At 45.7% G+C, this 18,642-nt stretch overlaps 2 protein-coding genes across 3 annotated transcripts in view; one reads left to right on the top strand and one right to left on the bottom strand.

Moving 5' to 3' along the window:
* KIF3A (kinesin family member 3A) overlaps positions 1-3,188 on the top strand; it is a 48,999-nt gene extending 45,811 nt beyond the window's left edge. The window contains exon 19 of the mRNA XM_030818642.1: positions 2,189-3,188. Within this exon, the coding sequence (XP_030674502.1) occupies positions 2,189-2,222 (34 nt within the window). The 3' untranslated portion in view covers positions 2,223-3,188. The remainder of the gene's footprint in view (positions 1-2,188) is intronic.
* Positions 3,189-9,195: 6,007 nt separating this feature from the next.
* On the bottom strand, positions 9,196-18,437 carry IL4 (interleukin 4). 2 transcript variants are annotated; one of them, XM_030823657.1, is made up of 4 exons: positions 17,562-18,437; positions 17,240-17,287; positions 11,843-12,022; positions 9,199-9,388 (listed from the first exon to the last, which is right to left on the bottom strand). In XM_030823657.1, the coding sequence occupies exons 1-4, from the start codon at positions 17,694-17,696 to the stop codon at positions 9,287-9,289; spliced, it is 465 nt and encodes a 154-aa protein (XP_030679517.1). In that variant the 5' UTR covers positions 17,697-18,437; the 3' UTR covers positions 9,199-9,286. The 2 variants fall into 2 exon arrangements, with proteins under 2 accessions (XP_030679518.1, XP_030679517.1); XM_030823658.1 differs by lacking the exon at positions 17,240-17,287 and having other exon boundaries at positions 9,196-9,388.
* Between the last annotated feature and the right edge of the window lie 205 nt (positions 18,438-18,642).

Raw genomic sequence — 18,642 nt, 5'->3', positions numbered from 1 at the left:
TTTTTTAAATTTTATTTTATTTTAGTTTAGTTTAGTTTAGTTTTTGAGACAGAGTTTTGCTCTTGTTGCCCAGGCTGGAGTGCAATGGCACAGTCTTAGCTCACTTCTACCTCCACCTCCTGGATTCAAGCAATTCTCCTGCCTCAGCCTCCTCAGTAGCTGGGATTACAGGCATGCACCACCACGCCCGACTAATTTTGTATTTTTAGTAGAGACGGGATTTCACCATGTTGTTCAGGCTGATCTCGAACTCCTGACTTCAGGTGATCCACCTGCCTCAGCCTCCCAAAGTGCTGGGATTACACTTTGAACTACTGTGCCCACCTGGAGAAACGTTTTTAAATGTGCCTCTTCTCATTGATAAACTGTATTTTTCACCAAAAATACTTTTTTTTTTTGAGATGGAGTTTCGCTCTTGTTGGCCAGGATGGAGTGCAATGGCACGACCTCAGCTCACTGCAGCCTCTGCCCCCCAGGTTCAAGTGATTCTCCTGCCTCAATCTTTAGAGTAGCTGGGATTACAGGCATGCACCATCATGCTTGGCTAACTTTGTATTTTTAGTAGAGACGGTGTTTCTCCACATTGGTCAGGCTGGTCTCGAACTTGCAACCTCAGGTGATCCACCTCGGCTTCCCAAAGTGCTGGAATTACAGGCGTGAGCCACTGTGCCTGGCCCCAAAAATACTTCTATCTGAGTTTTGTTATCCTTTTCATTAGGTGTTTGAGAACAGAAACCAATTCTCAGGTCATAACTTAAGAAAGTGTGTATGTAGAATGTATTCTATGAAAGGTACCGTTACTTAGTGGTAACAGTGCCATGATCTCATTCAGAAGCTTAAAGTATCTCCAAGACAATAACATTACTTGGGTTATTGTTAATCATGTTCTTTTGACAAACATTGATTACCAGGCACTGTGATTGGCAGGCGTGAGAACTTCAAAGTAGAAAATGAGAAATTTTGATTTGTCAACAAGTTTCAAAGGACTTTAAATTTTTTTTTTTTTTAGTTAGAGTCTTGCTCTGTTGCCCAGGCCGAAGTGCAGTGGCACGATTTTGGCTCACTGCAAGCTCCGCCTCCCAGATTCATGCCATTCTCCTCCCTCAGCCTCCCGAGTAGCTGGGACTATAGGCACGTGCCGCCACGCCTGGCTAATTTTTTGTATTTTTAGTAGAGACGGGGTTTCACCGTGTTAGCCAAGATGGCCTTGATCTCCTGACCTCGTGATCCACCCTCCTCGGCCTCCCAAAGTGCTAGGATTACTGGCATGAGCCACCGTTCCCGGCCTAAAATTTTTATTTTTTAATTGACACATAATTATGAGATATATCGTGATGTTTTGATACAATATATGATGATCAGATCAGGGTAATTAGCATATACATCTCAGACATTTCTTTGTGAACGCTCAATATTTTCTTTTCTAGCTATTTGAAAATAGCTATTATTGTTTAGTCATTCTACAGTGCTATAAAAACACTAGACCTTTATCTAGCTGTAATTTTTTGTCTCAAATGACTTTGTTTTTAAAGACAGGGTTTTGCTCTATTGCCCAGGCTTGAGTGCAGTGGTGCGTTCATAGGTCACTGCCCCCTTGAACTCCTGGGGTCAAGCAATCCTTCTGCCTCAGCCTCCTGAGTAACTAGGACTGCAGGTGCATGCCCCCACACCTGGATAATTTTTTGTTTTTACTTTTTATTTTTTGAGACAGAGTCTCACTCTGTTGCCCAGGCTGGAGTGCAGTGGCGGAATCTCAGCTCACTGCAACGTCCGCCTCCCGAGTTCAAGCGATTCTCCTGCCTCAGCCTGCCAAGTAGCTGGTACTACAGACACACCACCACGCTTGGCTAATTTTTGTATTTTTAGTAGAGATGGGGGTTTCACCATATTGGCCAGGCTGGTTTCAAACTTCTGACCTCGTGATCTGCCCGCCTCAGCTTCCCAAAGCACTGGGATTACAGGCTTGAGCCACTGCACCTGGTGTCAAGTGGCTTTTTAAAAATGTGTTTTTTGTAGGGGCGGAAACTCCTCTGGCCATTCCAGGGGTCTTTCTCTCCCCAACTTCCAGCTTATGTAAAACTCTTACCTGTGTTTAGAACATGAAGACAAAATTAAAGGCCTGCCCTGGCATGTACAAGATAATAAATCGTGCTCCCTTTGCCCCCTTTGCCCTTCTTCTCCAATTGAGTTCTGGAGCTACAGTATCCAGTTTCATCAAGTGATACCGCTGAGCCACTCCGTTACAAAACCTGTTACTGCCTGTGTTGTCGGGATGCTGCTGAAGACATTGTCCATCCTATCATCTTGTGAAGACTCTCAAGAGAAATTTCTTTTAAAGCTAAGTACCAGATTATTATATCAGACTATTTTCTCCCTGCATGTATAAAAAGAGTGAGGTAAAATAATGCATTTTCCACTTTGCTTTCACTGATAGGACTATAGTATCTGATGACCTGCTTATAGTCTTATTTTTCTCTGGATCATCATTTCCTCTTACTCCCTTTCTTCTTTGGTCCTACTAATGTTATTTTCTGTCTTAATCTTTTCCAATAAATCACTTTGAATCCATTTTTAGAACAAAGTAGAGTAAAAGTCACTGAAGACCACCGTTAGCCTGTGCCTTTACAGAAGGAGTTAACACAGTTCTGAAGCCACAGCCTGAACTTAAAGTGAGCTGGAGGAGCCTTCCAAACACATTTATTAATTATTATCTCAATTTCTCTTTCTTAAGCTATTTCATTTGCAAAGCAAATCAGGTATTCAGTCCTTTTTCGGAAGTTGAACAAATGTGTGGGAAAATGATTACGAAGAGGCTACTTCAAAAAGAACCTGTTTCCTCTCAGCATTTATCTTGGGCTTCCTGTGACCCAATCTTCAAGTGACTTTTATCAACGTTATCAGAACATCAGATTGTCTTACCCAAACACGTTTATGGCTCTGACTAAAGAATATGACAGATCAGATATTCCTCTCCACCTGCTCCCCTCCCCCATCCCTTTTTAGAGGGCTGGGGAAATTTTAGTTTTTAATCAAAGGCTTTATTTCTCCAGTTGTGCAAAGGAATTTAACTGGGACTTTACAACTGAATAAAGTATTTCTCAGAGTCGATACTAATCTTAGCAAGAGGATATTGCCTAACCCAACCTAAAAGCAGCAGAGTCATTACAGAAATATTATTTTGGTCTTGATTTCTACCCCACCATGAGTTATGCTACTCACCAGGTAGCCTGTTTGTTTTTCATTTTTAGAGCCAGGGTCTCACTCTGTCACCCAGGTTGGAGTGCAGTGTCACAATCATAGCTTACTATAACCTCAAACTGTTAGGCTCAAATGATCCACCTCAGCCTCCCAAGTAGCTGGGACCACAGGTGTCTGCCACTACACTTGGCTAATTTTTTTATTTTTTGTAGAGATAGGAGCTTGCTAAGTTGCCCAAGTTGGTTTAGAACTCCTGGCCTCAAGCAGTCCTCCCGCCTTGGGCTCCCAAAGTGCTGGGGTTACGGGCGTGAGCCACTGTGCCCAGCATGTGCCCTGTTTTAAGCGTATCTCCTGCTGTAGTCCGTTATATGTGCACATCTCTTCTGTATTTACTGCGTACCTGCTCTATGCTGAGAAAAATGTCTTTTCAAAATTCACACTCTCCCTTAGGAGAGAGAGGTGGCCACATGAGTGGAGAATGACTGCATAGCATGCTGAGGGCTGTGGTAAAAGAGGCTGAGTGGTGAGCTGCCAGGTACGGCATCCTTCCTATGCAGCTGACATGGTGCCTGACACATGTCTGCCTGACCAAAGGGGCAGAAGACTCTTCTCGGGAAGTTCTGTTTGAGGTCTTAAGCAGTTCAACAGCTGGGGAAAGGTATTCCAGGAGCAAGTGAGTTTGGATGCGATGTGCATTGGTGGTGTGCTTGAAGTAGAGCAAACGGGGTGGAGGCAAATGAGCCTGAAAAGGAAAGAGATGGGAGAGGATCCTACTGTGGAAGAGTTTTCTGTAAGCAGTGGGAAGCCACAGAAGGATTTTAAGTGGGCCACTCACATTGTGTTTTATTTTGAGACAGGGTCTCACAGTCACCCAGGCTGGAGTACAGTGGCATGATCAAGGCTTACTGAAGCCTCAACCTCCCAGGCTAAAGCAATCCTCCTGCCTCAGCCTCCCGATTAGCTGAGAGCACAGCTGTGTAAAAAAATTTTTTTTTTGTAGAGACAGGATATCCCTATGTTGGCCAGGCTGGTCTCCAACTTTTGGGTTCAAGCAAAGCTCCCGTCTCAGCCTCCCAAAGTGCTGGGATTACAAGCATGAGCCACTGCACCTGGCCTATTTGTGTTTTAGAAAAACAACTGCTGGGCTGGGCGTGATGGCTCACCCCTGTAATCCCAGCATTTTGGGAGGTCGAGGCCGGCAGATCACGAGGTCAAGAGATCGAGACCATACTGGCCAACATGGTGAAACCCCGTCTCTACTAAAAATACAAAAAAAATTTAGCTGGGTGTGGTGGCATGCACCTGTAGTCCCAGCTACTCGGGAGGCTGAGGCAGGAGAATCACTTGAACCCCGGGGGCGGAGATTGCAGGGAGCCGAGATCGTGCCACTGCACTCCAGCCTGGTGACAGAGTGAAATTCTGTCTCAGAAAACCAAAACAAAAAACAAAAAGAAACAACTGCTGGAGAGGTTGTGAGGGATTAGAGGGAGCAAGACAGGGATGGTGGTTGGGAGAGCAGATGCTATATACACCTGTGTCCCAGAGGTGGAAAGGGTCATCAGCCAGAGGAGTAACCGCCCTCTCTTCTCAGCTGTTTTGCTTGCACTCGTAATTGGTATAAACTGAGGGAGCAAATGTGTGTCCTCTTATTCACATTGCCTAGTAAGTACCCAGGTGTGAAGTGAGCATACAAAGCATCAAAACATATTTTTGTTTGGCTGAACTCTGGCTAATCAGAAACTAGAAGGAGCAGATAGCTTAGAGACTTAAAGTTGGACTAGGAAGAAGTTGACAGGATGGATTAGAAGATAGCCACTTTAGGCTGGGTGCGGTGGCTCGTGCCCGTAATCCCAGCACTTTGGGAGGCCAAGGTGGGTGGATCACCTGACGTCAGGAGTTCAAGACCAGCCTGGCCAACACAGTGAAACCCCATTTCTACTAATAATACGAAAAGATGAGCCAGGCGTGGTGGCAGGCACCTGTAATCCCAGCTACTCAGGAGGCTGAGGCAGAATTGCTTGAAGCTGGCAGGTGGAGGTTGCAGTGAGCCAAGATCTCGCCACTGTACTCTAGCCTGGGTGACAGAGCGAGACTCTGTCTCATTAAAAAAAAAAAAAACAACACTTTAGAGAGCCAAGGAGAGGGTGTCTGGGTACTTAGGGCAAAAGCCCAGTTGAGGAAATACTAGGTGTGACAGCTAACTGGGGATTTTAGTACTCCACCTGGGAATGGAACTCAAACTTGAGCTAATAAATTGAATCTAGAAATCAGCCCCAAGGCTAGAGAAAGTGCCTGCCTTGCTCCTAGTGGAAGCTATTAGAAACTAAGAAGCCAACCCTGTGTGTCATGGGCCAGGTTGTGCCTAGCTCCATAAGGAAGCTCTGCGTTGTACTTAGCCTTGAGATTCCCATGCTTACATGATGTGGGCACCCTGAGATTATGTGAAGGAGGGCAGAGAAAAACCAAGACCAGGGTCAATGACATGGACAGCAACAAGCAGAGCCCCCATGGCATTTGTAACAGAGGTGACCCTTTGTAACTGTAGCCCAACAATGTTTCCATAAGACAGCCATAGATTTGAGCCAAATCATTTTTTGATTCATTTATCCAATAAATAATTATTATCCCCTAGATGCCAGTTACAGATAGTTTATTCATTGGCAAAAGGTGGAGGTATGATAGCCAGGAGGGAAATGTTCAGCCTTACTGTCGATGTCATATTCCACACGCAGACAAAAGGCATGTCCCATGAAGCAGGCATGGGCTGTGGCTGAGTGTGCTACATAAACGTGCTCAGATGACAAGCATCTTAACTTTCACTTAATCCTGAAGTGTTTTCACCCACTGTTTTTTTGTTTGTTTGTTTGTTTTTGAGACAGTCTCGCTCTGCCACCCGGGCTGGGGTGCAATGGCATGATCTTGGCTCACTGCAACCTCCACCTCCCGGGTTCAAGCGATTCTCCTGCCTCAGCCTCCCGAGTAGCTGGATTACACGTGTGCACTAGCATGCCCAGCTAATTTTTGTATTTTTAGTATAGACGGGGTTTCGCCATGTTGGCCGGGCTGGTCTTGAACTCCTGACCTAAGGTGATCTGCCCGCTTCAGCCTCCCAAAGTGCTAGAATTCCAGGCGTGAGCCACTGTACCCGGCCTCACCCACTGTTTTTATAAGTATCCCCCTCAATTTGTGTTCTCATTGTCTTCGGAAATTCAAAGGCTTGTTGTTGTTGCATGTTTGCATCCAGAGTCCAGGACTGCCTGACTGGGAGTAAATGGAAATGTGAGTTGCACCTTGCCTAATGAAGCTTATGTGACGACAGACCTGCTTAGAGTCTGCATGTGTCCTTTCCATGGCCTGCTCTAAATCTTCCTACTTTCCTTTACCATCCTGTCCTCATATACAAACTGTAACCCACTACCCATATCCTGTGGCAGACTACAGCTCACATTAGCCATTGAATGCAAATGAGCCTCAATCAAAGAAGAAAGGAAATTAAAATTTACAGTATGTGTCTTCTCCGGTTGGCCTGAGAAGCCTCCATGACTCTCATAGCTACTTATTGCCCTTGGCATGCTGGTATTTTATGTGGGCAGGGTGAAACTGGCTGTGGTCAGGGTGAGACTTGAAGCTTTTGATTTGTTCCCTTATTTTGAAAGGGTTAAAAAGATGTTACATGTTTTGGTGTAATTTTAGTACTCGTATTAATTTTGTCACATCTCTGTAAGCGAGGATGAAAAGAGAGTGCTCAATCACTGTTACTAGATCTATATTCTTGCAGAGAACAAGTCTTCAAAAGGCAAGTTTTGATGACACTTGGGTTTTTTTCCCCCTTTTAATTTCTTTTAAGTAACAGCTTTATTGAGATAGAATTCACCTACTACCAAATTTATCCTTTTAAAGTGTACAAGTCAGTGCTTTTTAGTATGTTCACAGAATTGTGCAACCATCACCATTATCTAATATCCGAACATTTTCTTCACCCCGGAAAGAAACCCCACCCCCATTATCAGTCACTCCCCATGCCTCCACACCCGCCTCCCACCCACAGCCTGTAGCAAGCAATATTCTATTTTTGCCTCCGTGGATTCTCCTGTTCTGAATAATTCATATCAGTAGAATCATACCATTTATGTGGTCTTCTGCATTTGGCTTCTTTCCCATCACATACTGTTTCCAAGGTTCATCCGGGTTGTGGCCTGTGTCAGTACTTCGTTTCTTTTTATTAACAAATAATATTCCATTGTATGGATATGCCACTTTTTGTTTATCCATCAGTTGATTGACATTTTCGTTGCTTCTACTTTTTTTTTTTTCTTTGAGACAGGGTCTTGTTCTGTCACTCAGGCTGGAGTACAGTGGTGCAGTCATAGCTCATTGTAGCCTCAACCTCCCAGGCTTGAGCCATTCTCCCACCTCAGCCTCTCCAGTAGCTGGGACTACAGGCATGTGCCGCCATGCTCAGCTAGTTTTTTGTAGAGACAGGGTTTTGCCATGTTGCCCAGGCTGGTCTTGAACTCCTAGCCTCAAGTGATCCTCCTGCCTCGGCCTCCCAAAGTGCTGGGATTACAGGCGTGAGCCACTGTGCCCAGCCACTTCTACTTTTTTGCTGTTATGAATAATGTTGCTATGAACATTTGTGTAGAGGTTTTTGTGTGGACATGTGTTCCTAGTTCCCTTGGGTATATACCTAGGATTGGAATTGCTGGGTTGTAAACTATTTTATCCTTTTGAGAAACTGCCAATTGTTTTCCAAAGTGACTACACCATTTTTCAATCCAGCAATCTAGGAGGGTTCCAGTTTTTCTACATCTTCACCAACAGTTATTGTCTTTTAAATGCTATTTCTTCTTTAATGAAAAAACTTCTCTTATGCACATAACACACACACACACACACACACACACACACACACACACACACACACACACGCAGACTTATAATGGAAAGCCAAAAGTCTCCAGCCCTGTTTCACCCCTCCTTAGTCCAAGTCCCATTCCCAGCAAACCATCTTCCTTTTTTGTTTTTAGTTTTTCCAGTGACTATCATTATAATTCCAAAGATTTCTTGATTCATTCATTATTGTTTTTTCTTCTCTTTTTATTATGAAAACTTTCAATTATGTATAAAAGCAGAATAGTATAACCAACCCCCTGTACACATCCCCAGCTGCAACAACTGTCAACCCATGACCACTTTTACCCACTGTTTTTTGCTTTATCAGTGTTAGATATCATACATTGATTTCCCTGTTGAAGAAAGAGAATTTACCTAATTTATTCTATCACTTCCAAAATTTTATAGTAAATTATTTTTAGTTCTTCTATTACCTTTGTAATTTTGATAAATCCCTAAACCTTGTGTTCTTGTTCCATCCACCGTGGACAGTGTTATTTAACTGCCCTCTTGTCCTTGCAAGCTGGAGATAGCAGTGCCCACGTCTCTTTCTTTTCTTCTGCTTTCACCTCCCAGCCATTTCCAGCTATCGCTCTTATATTGTTCAGTGGATAGCAATTTATAGTCTGTTCTCTAACCATCATCAAGTCTTCTGTGCTTTGTCTACTGGTTGGTTCTAAGACTTGAGAATCAAGAGAATTTACATTATTATGACTTTAAATATCGTTCACTGTAGAGCCATGTGGTGTACTGAGGATGACTTCTTTTTTCTGTGGACTCAGTATAACAATCCTTGTGCCAATGGGGGAAGAACGTTTTAGACATCCAGTTGATACTTTTTCTGTTCAGAAATATATGGTAATCCATAACACTCATGGACCCAAGGTGTCTTATTTACATCTTGTGTGGCCTTGTATTCTTTAATTATCTTGTGCGTTATGTCCCTAACTCGAGAGGGAACCCCTCGAGGGGGAAGTGGTCTTTCCTGTTTTGCCCCCGTAGCATTTATAGTCTCTTGGTAAATTAAATTGATTTCCCTAAAAGTTGCAAACCATAATTTCATTTGTCAAGTAAACATAGCCAATACATTAAATGCCATTGCTGTTAGATTCTATATATACTTTATTTTATGATGAGTTATAAATATATAAATATTTAAAAAATAAAGCTATTAAAAACTCATAAATTAAAATATTCAGCTCGAACACTTTGAATATTTCTCTCTCATGATCGTCTTTAGCCTTTCCAAGAAGTCTTCCAACGTACTCTGGTTGGCTTCCTTCACAGGACAGGAATTCTGCAAAAGAAACATTTCATTAGCTTGCATTGGTAAGCATTTGTCTTGCCTGCCCATCTACTTGATCAAGCCTACTCTGGCACTTGTCACCTGAACACTTATAAAACCAAGGCCTCCAGTCTAGCCTGACTGGGAGTCGTCTCTATCACTAGGCCAGCAGGTTTTGCCTGTTTTGGCTGCATACTACTTACACTTCTAAAACTGGTTACTGTATACAATTACCTATCTGCTTTCGGGGTGGGCGGGGGGGGGGGGGAGTGCAGTCTCTGGAGAGGTGTGTCACAGCTAGGTGCTTGCTCAGAGGGTGGAACTTGAAGGTGCTGGCGCAGACCTGCCGGGTGCTCTACTGGACCTTCTGCATGGCTGCCTGGACTGCTGAGAGAGATTCAGTCATGTGGCCCTCCTGCCATTAAACAGCAGCACCGCAGCACAGCAGCCCTAAAGGTGGGAAGGATTCCAGATGCTACCCCCAGGCCACTGCTTCAGTTTGATTCTCAGCTCTACCATTTATTAATTGTATTGCTTAGGACGTACTACTTAATTTATAAAAGCTTCAGTTTCTTTTGTAAAGTTGGGACAATTGTTTGCCTACTTGCCTGCTTCATAAGATAATGGGGAGAATTAAAAGAGAGAACATGTGTTGTGCCAAGTTCCTATCCCATGACCTATCCCATTGTCTACAAGGTGATAGGCCCAGAGAGGGGATACATGTCCTTGTTCTCCTCTAAAGCCAATTAATTCCTCCACTCGATATTAGATAACATCCACTCTGGGCTACAAGGACTTCTGCCCCCTAATGATTCTTCCTCTTTCTGCTCTCTTCAGTTCTCCCTGCTCCACCGGACCATTCCCCCAGGTGCATTAACATGCTGGGTATACCCCCAACCTCAAAAGAGCTTCCCTCACTCCATAACCACCCTGCAGCCGTGGGTCAGTTTCTCTGCAGCCTTATAGCTAAACATCTTCAAAGAGTGTTCTGCCCTCACTGTTCCTTCTTTGTCTCCTCTCGCCACCCTATCCTCGGTGAGCCCACTCCAGCTGGGCTTTCCTTCCTGCCTCTCCATTTACATCAGCCTCACCCATGGCCTCCATCAGCCAAACCCAGGGGCCTTTCTCCGTCGTCACCTGACCTGGCCTTTGAGCACATTTGACACAGTCGACCCTCCCTCCTTGAGTGTCCTCACCGGCTTCCTGGGGTACTGCCCACTCTCCAGTGTTCTCCTGCCTCACTGGTCACTACTCCTTAGGCCCCTTGGCTGGATCCTCCTCTGCTGACCTCCATGTGTTGATCTCAGGCTCAGTCCTTTGATCTCTCCCTTTCTGTCATTCACTTTCAATAGTATCTATCTAAGGACTTTCCTTTTTGTATTGCAAGTTCTGACCTCTCCCCTAAGTTCCAGACTTTTCTAACCATCTTCTCAACACCTTCACTTGGCTGTCCAACAGCCACCTTACATGTACGATGTAACAAATTGAACTCTTGATCTTCTGCTCAGCCTCCAGCCCTGCCTTGCCCCCAGTCTTTCATCTCTCTGTAAACAGTACTGACCATCGCCAGAGGGGTTTGGGCAGGAACGAAGAGGTCATCTTTTCCTCCCCTGTATCTTACCCCTTACAACTGATCTGTCAGCAAATCCTTCTGGTTTTATTTTTAGTCATATCTCAAATCTATTCACCTCGACTGCTCCCATCCTGTCCACGCCACCATCATCTCTAGCCTGGTTTACTGTGGTAGCCTCCCGACAGGCCATCTTGCTTCTATGCTTTCCCCCTTTCAGCCTATTTACCACACAGTAGCCAGACTGACCCTTGTAAATCACGTAAATCAGATCGTACAGTCTTTGCCTTGCTCAAAGCTCTGCAGGTGTTCCCTGCCATACTCGTGGTGGAATCTAAAGGCCTTGTGTGATCTGCTGTCCTGGAAACTACCCTTCACTCACTCTGATCCAGCCACACTGGCCTTCCTACTGGTCTTTAAATACAGGAAGTTAGTTCATTTCCATCGTAAGGCCTTTGCATACCTCCTCCTCCTGCCTGGAGTGGTCTCCCTAGTTAGTCATGTGGCCTGCTCCCTCAATTCAAATATCTGCTCAGATAATGTCACCAGCTCCTAAGTCAGCCCCCTCCCCCATGACTTTTATGTTCTTTATTCCTGTGTTTTTCTTTGTAACACGTATCACTACTGGGCATCATTTTACATGTTTGTTTTTCTAACTCTCCCACTAGAACGTTCCATAGAACAGGGACTCGGCCTGCGTGTCTTTAGTGACACGTCCTCAGCACCTAGAACCACACTCAGCAGTTGTGGAACTTCAGCAAATACTTATTGAATGAGTGAATGAATGAATGGGTTGACCAAGGGTGCTGCAGCTCCTAAGGAGGAGTGTTTAGAAGTGAGGCTGCTGTCCACCAGGAGCCACGCGGCCGGCTTGCCAGGAATACAGTGCAGCTTACCAAGCCCGCCAGGCCGCAGAGGTTCCTGTCGAGCCGTTTCAGGAATCCGATCAGCTGCTTGTGCTGCCTGTGGAACTGCCGTCCAGTCGCACCCAGGCAGCGAGTGTCCTTCTCATGGTGGCTGTAGAACTGCCGGAGCACAGTCGCAGCCCTGCAGAAAGTTTCCTTCTCAGTTGTGTTCTGGAAAGACAAATGCCACAGATAGCAATGTGCCAGCTCCATTTGGAGGATGGGAGAGAGACTTTTCCTCTTGATTTCTTCTTTCCAGGAGGACAAATGGAGGTGAGTTTGCTCAACTACAGACCTGTCTTCAAGTATTCCACTGAAGGAAGGCTGCTTGCCACAGACATAAACCTCTGTCAGCAACCTCTCCCAATTGCAAATGCAGCAGCCTTCTCCCCAGAACCTCCCAGTTTCCTTTCTCTTGGAGGATTTTGCCGAAAGGGTACCTGAATAAAGTCACCCTACGAGGAAAAGGCACAGTGGGGACTAGAATGCAGGACCATCTGTCGCTACAGCCCACGTTCCACATCTGTGTCTCTATACCTCATGAGCTATTCTGCTATGGAAGGTGCCCACATGAGCTCTCAGTCAGGTTCTGCTCTCGTTCCCAGAGGTTTTAAAATCCAGCTTTCCCTGGAAATCCTACATGCCTGTTGAATAAATGAGTGCACATCCTTTGGCCTGGACTCTGCTGCTTTGGGCAGCACTCTCCGTTTGGCCCTCCCCATGGGAGGGGAGAGGAGAGCAGCCCATGGTCCAAGTGAGGAGCTAAGACATTTCCCCAGGCAGCAAGAGATAAGTGCACAGATCAGGGAAAGGTGTCCTGGGAGATCAGAGGAGGCCTGGGAGCAGGTGCCATTGAGCTGAGCCTTGGGCAGAGCTTCTGTACGGGGTCTTTTGGCCCCAAATGGTGCAGAGTGAGAATCTCTTTGGAATGCCAGCAACTGTGAGGGTCTGGCCACATGGCTCTTCCTGGGGGCCCTTAGCCTTAGAGAAGGGAATGGACAAGAGACAAGTCATTGGGAACCCAGGAGAGGGATTGTGTCTCAGTCTGAACCTGGCCTGGTGTGTCCTCTCATTTTTCACTGAAGAAGAAAGATGCAGAACCTGGAGAGGGTTCTTAGCTTAAGCCCAGTTCCTTTATCCAGTTCAGATAGAGAAAGCTATCCCCAGCCTCCCCACCGACATGCTCTGGTCCCTTGCTACTCAGTGTGGTCCATGGACCAGCAGCATGGACATCACTGGGAGCTTCTTAGAAATGCAGAATCTCAGACCACCCCTGCCCCACCCAGACCCTCTGAATCAGAAGAACGGTGACAAGATCCTCAGGGGTTTCTGTCAGCAGCACTATCCAAGCAGCTTTCAAGTTCTTACAGTTACATATTATTTTTTTCTGATGATCAAGGTAACATATATTTACTATAAAGGTAATATATATTCAACAAAAATACATTCACTCATCCCACCAGCCAGAGGTAACTACTGCTGTTAATATTTTGGTAAATATCGTCACACTTTTAAAAATACTTTTTAAAACAGGGATCAACTGTTGATACTGTTTTGTAACTTTTTTACACTTTACATATACTATAAGCATTTCCTAAGCCCTTCAGTGGTATTTGAGAACATGGGATTGAGAGCTGCATAGAAACGCATTGCATAGTGGTACTGTCATTTGTCAGGCCCCTATCGTGGCAGCTTTTTGCTTCTGTAAATAAGTGGCAGTGAGTAAACTATGTAAGTGTTTGTGTTCATCTCTTATTTATGTAGGCTAAATTATAGGAATGCAGTTCATATTGTAACGTGTTTTTCAGGAAGGTCTACACCTAGGCTGAGGCACCAGAATCCCAGGCTGTAGAAGCTTCCCCTTTCCCCTGTGGGGCGTGATGTCCCATGGGCAGAGCGGTTAGAAAGACATTTCCTTAATGAACTGACTGAGAGTCACTCCTGGTTCCCGATTCTAGTTGGAAATGTAAGAGTGTGTCAGTATCTTTGGGCTCTTGGAGCCAAGAAACAGACCTCTCTGGGCTTTGTGGGCAGGTCGAGGCGGAAGGGACACGGGCTGGTGGGGGGGCGGCAGGATGGTGCCTGTGTGTCTGGAGGTGGACAGACATACATGCTGCTGCAGAGAGAACAGTGAGATTCAAGAAGGCCAAAAAGTCAGCCCTTTGCTTCTTTTCCCACAAACCTTGGTGAGATTTTTCTGAAACGCTGGCTTGGAGCCTGGAAATTAAACTTAATTTTGACCCGTATTTGGCCACATAGTATAGGAAAAAAACCCTCTAAAGATATTTTTCAAAGGACTTTCTAAAGGAAACAAGGATAAAATAAGAATTGAAAAGAGTGCATTAAATGGAAAAACTTTAAAAAAAATGCATCCTAAGGGCAGCTTTAGTGCAAGGCCTTAACATTTTAGTTGCTCTGGTATCGCAGCGAGGGGGCGACACTCCATCCCTGCCATGGGCCTGGACTCCTTCCACCTGCCTGTCTAGCTCTGGCTGCTGAGTGTGTCTGCCAGTGGCTCAGGGAGTGCACTTTGACAGCCTGGCTGACCTCACAGTTCAGAACTGCTTAGGGAGTGACTCAGAAGGAGGTCTATCCCTCCCGGGAATGTCAGGAAACAGCCACTTGGGAGATTTCTTCTGTGGCAGTGAGTCTGTGAGAGTTCTAACTCGGTTCTTGACCAGCCTCACTGAGGACCATACAAATCCAGCCCGATTGGCACTGCATTCATTATCTCCCGTCCTGCCCAGGGTAGTCAGCTAGTGCTCTATATGAGAAACTCCTTCAAAAAACAGAGATATTTGAGGTTCATTATGGAACTCTCTGTAGAATTATGAACTTTAGGTCTCTTTGGTAAATAGGAAATAGCTCCAACTACTTGTCCACCCAAGAAACCCTTCATCGGCCAACCAGCTTGCTTCTTCCCACTTTGCTGTTCCTCAGACAGCCTTGACTTCATAGATACCCCGACAGGTGTCACCTGTGAAGCCCAGGACCTAGACCAGTGCCTTCTTTCCAGCAACTGCCAAAAGTGGAATGCCACCCAACTTGGAGATACTAAAATTCTTGTTCCCCTGAAGAAACAAAATCAATAGGCTGGATTTTGGAAAGATGTTTTCTTTGGGAACACAAAGAAGTACCTTTTCCTCTGCATACCACCTTTGTAGGTTTTTGAAAATAGCAACATTTCACTGTTCTGAAATATTTTAACATGTAAGTAAGCAGTGCTGAATCTTCGAGGGGAAGAAAAGAGTGGAAGAGTGAGATGGTGAACTCCAGGAGGATGAAGTTCGGGGAAGGCGAATGAGACGGGTAAGAGTGAAGGCAGGCAGTGGGGATTGTTCTAGGAGATGTCTGTGTGTGTGAGAGGGAGGTGAGTGAGGACTGAGTGAAGAGGGGAGTTAAGGACGGGAGGGCAGCAGTGTCCTGGCCTGCGCCCGGGGGTCTTCCAGAAACAGCCCAGATGGGTTGCCCCAGTCTTGGCATCCTGGATGGTTTGATCCTTTCCAACCCGGTCCCCTCCTTCTTAGAATTGTCGCTTCTCTGCAACCTGTCCTTGCTTTTTATCAGGGTTATATCATGTCACAATAACACTTTGCATTAACTCAAGAGCTGGATTCCAATCAACCTTGCAGTCACCTTCAGAATCACTTTCGTATCTTCACATGTGGAAACTGAGGTGCAGAGAGGTGTGAAGATGTGCTGAAGGCCAGCCACAAAGCTAGTCAGTGGAAGAGCTGGGTCTAAAACCACAGGCAGTCTTACCTCCAGGCCTTCAGCCCTCACCCTTCCTCCAGGCCTGGCTTCTAGTGAGGTGGCCCTTCCCTTGGCTTTGTTAGAGCCTTCTCAGCAGTGCCACAGGCCTCCAGAGACCCAGTGCTCAACCCGGTGGACTCTTGGCTTCTAGTAAGAGCCATGTCTGTTGGAAGGACTTGGAGATTATATATATATGTGTGTATATATATATATGTGTGTGTATATATATATATGTATGTGTGTACACACACACACACACACACACACACACACACACACACATATAAACTGTTGCCCAGGTGCGGTGGCTAATCCCAGCACTTTGGGAGGCCGAGGTGGACAGATTGCTTGAGCTCAGAAGTTTGAGACAAGCCTGGGCAAAATGGCAAGACTCCATCTCTACAAAAAAATACAAAAATTAGCCAGGCGTGGTGGTGCACACCTGTCGTCCCGGCTACTTGGGAGGCTGAGGTGGGAGGACAGCTTGAGCCTGGGAGGTGGAGGCTGCTGTGAGCTGAAATCGCACCACTGCACTCCAGCCTGGGTGACAGAACAAGACCCTATTTCAAAAAAAATAAATAAATAAGCATATATTTGCCCTTTAGAATCTCATCCTGTATCGGACTCCTGGGATAACATTTAATGAAATGAGATAGTCCAGATAAAGGCCTGAAGAGCAGTTTCCCTCATGAAGCAGGATGGGCCCTGTTCTACGGTCTGGGTGCCAGGGTGTGACCCTGCCCAACACACAGGGCTTCACTCCTGGCCAGATCATCTCCCTAGTTCGCATGGAAAGCAGGTAGTTAGGGGACCACTGTGAAATTGAGGCTTTGGGGCTTTCATTCTCAGCCGTGTGTTTCCATGAAAACAGGAACTGAAATGCACAAAACTATTGATACGGCTGTAGTCATGTGTTTGTCAGAGAAAATGCACTATCAGCTGTCAAATCTATCTCCTCCCACTACAGATAGAGGGGTGGGGGTGAGGCAGCACAGGAGGCAGAGAGGCGAGGTGCCCAGGCAGCCCGAAGCAGGGATGTGCTGGACGCTGCCCAGCAGGATGGTTCCAGACCGAGCTGGAGGGGAGTTCGGCCGGCCAGAGCAAGCTGAGGGGCTCTGGACGGCCAGCCCCGGAACCCAGAGGGCTGTTAGGTGGCCAGGCTGTGGAAGAGGAGGGGCTCTGGCGATACCTTTTCTGTTGCTATAGGAAGTCTCTTAGACAAAATGAAAGCTCCCTCAACCTGTCATCTCAATATCTGTTTCTGTGAGAGTATTTGGTTTTTCAGAAATGTATCGGCCAGAAAAATTCTCTCATTCAATAGGCATTTATTGAGTGCCTCCTACGTTCCAGGCACTATGCCAACGCTAAGTAAAACCCAAGAGGGCTTTTCTTTGACCAGGATCTGAGTCAAGACTACAGCATGTAAGCTTTCTATTACACATCATCTAAATCAAGTGAAACCAGAAAGACCAAAACATGCTTAAGAGTAAAGATCAGACTTCTCGTTCTTTGAAAACATCTAACACCTTAGAGTTAATTTGGGCCCGCTCGTTTTCCATTAGACAAGTTTCTTGTTCAGATACTTGGGGATGGATCTCCCCATTTGCTAAAATAGACCGTGGGACGGCTTCTTACCTTGGAGGCAGCAAAGATGTCCGTTACGGTCAACTCGGTGCACAGAGTCTTGGTCCAGGCAGAAACGAGAGAGCAAGAGACAGAGTTAACCTCCAACTGGACAGAGAAGTCCTTGATGAGCATCTCTCACTCCCTCCAACTGAGGAAACTTCCTACAAACCCTCAGAAAAAAGAGTGGCAGGGGAGAAGCCTCGCTGTGTGCCCTGGGCTGCCACCAACCACCAGTTCCAACTTCTCTAGCAGCTGTTAACATTTTCATGGCCTAGAAATACTGACAGCATCACCAGAACATCTGGAGAGATGGTGCCAGATAGGTACTCACCTTCTGCTCTGTGAGGCTGTTCAAAGTTTTGATGATCTCCTGTAAGGCGATATCGCAGTTGTGTCCGTGGACAAAGTTGCCGGCACATGCTAGCAGGAAGAACAGAGGGGGAAGCAGCTGGGAGGTGAGACCCATTAATAGGTGTCGATTTGCAGTGACAATGTGAGACAATTAGTTTATCAGGAGAAGCTAACGATGCAATGCTGACAAAGATATCTCTATATATAGATTTAAAATTGCTGAAACCGAGGGAAAATGGGTTTACATTGGAAATTTTCGTTACACCAGATTGTCAGTCACTTGGGGCCAATCAGCACCTCTCTTCCAGGAGAAAAAATGCCTCACAAACAGGTAAAATGTTCCTGTGAAATCAGACCAATAGGAAAATGAAACCTTTTTAAAAAATTAACTACAAAGTTTCAGCATAGGAAATTACACCATAATTTGCTCTTTAGATTAATCTTATCAGCTTGGGGCTGCTGCTGGCTTTTTGCTTTGCATAGAAGAGAGAGGCCACAGGTGTCCGAATTTGTTGTGATGCAGTCCTCCTGGGGAAAGATAGAGTAATATCAAGAAAGTTTGACTTGAAAACTATTTTAACCTGGCTTCTTCCAAGTACAGGTGGCATCTTGGAAACTGTCCTGACGTGGAAAAGCTGATCTGGGGCTCCTTCTCTGCGTAGAGGGAGAATAACAGGCAGACTCTCCTGCCCCAGCACTGGGGGACAATGTTCTCCCAAGTTTAGGTGTTTGGAGAAGGACAGGTCATATCAGGTGAGGCCTAATTTGGGTTCCAGCAGGTCCATAAGGTCCTTACCCATAAGGAAAGCCTTGGCAAGGTGGGTCTATTCTGAGGTTTCAGGAATAACTTTTTTTTTTTTTTCTGAGACAGGGTCTCACTCTGTCACCCAGGCTGGAATGCAATGTTGTGATCAGGGATCACTGCAGCCTCAACCTCTCAGGCTCAAGTGATCCTCCCACCTCAGCCCCCTGAGTAGTAGGTGTGTGCCACCGCACCATGCCTGGCTCATTTTTATTTTTATTTTTTGGTAGAGATAAGAGTCTCACTATGTTGCCTAGGC

This window comes from Nomascus leucogenys, chromosome 2 (genome assembly GCF_006542625.1).
Source record: "Nomascus leucogenys isolate Asia chromosome 2, Asia_NLE_v1, whole genome shotgun sequence".
Classification (NCBI taxonomy): domain Eukaryota; kingdom Metazoa; phylum Chordata; class Mammalia; order Primates; family Hylobatidae; genus Nomascus; species Nomascus leucogenys.
Note: the sequence above shows the minus strand (reverse complement) of the source record. Positions and strands in the feature narration are given on the sequence as shown.

Coding starts and splice junctions, on each gene's coding strand:
- IL4 (XM_030823657.1), bottom strand. CDS start 17,696: ATGGGTCTCACCTCCCAGCTGCTTCCCCCTCTGTTCTTCCTGCTAGCA. Junction 12,023..17,239: donor ACATCTTTGCTGCCTCCAAG/GTAAGAAGCCGT, acceptor TTGTCTTTCCAG/AACACAACTGAGAAGGAAAC. Junction 9,389..11,842: donor TCTGCGGCCTGGCGGGCTTG/GTAAGCTGCACT, acceptor TTTCTTTTGCAG/AATTCCTGTCCTGTGAAGGA.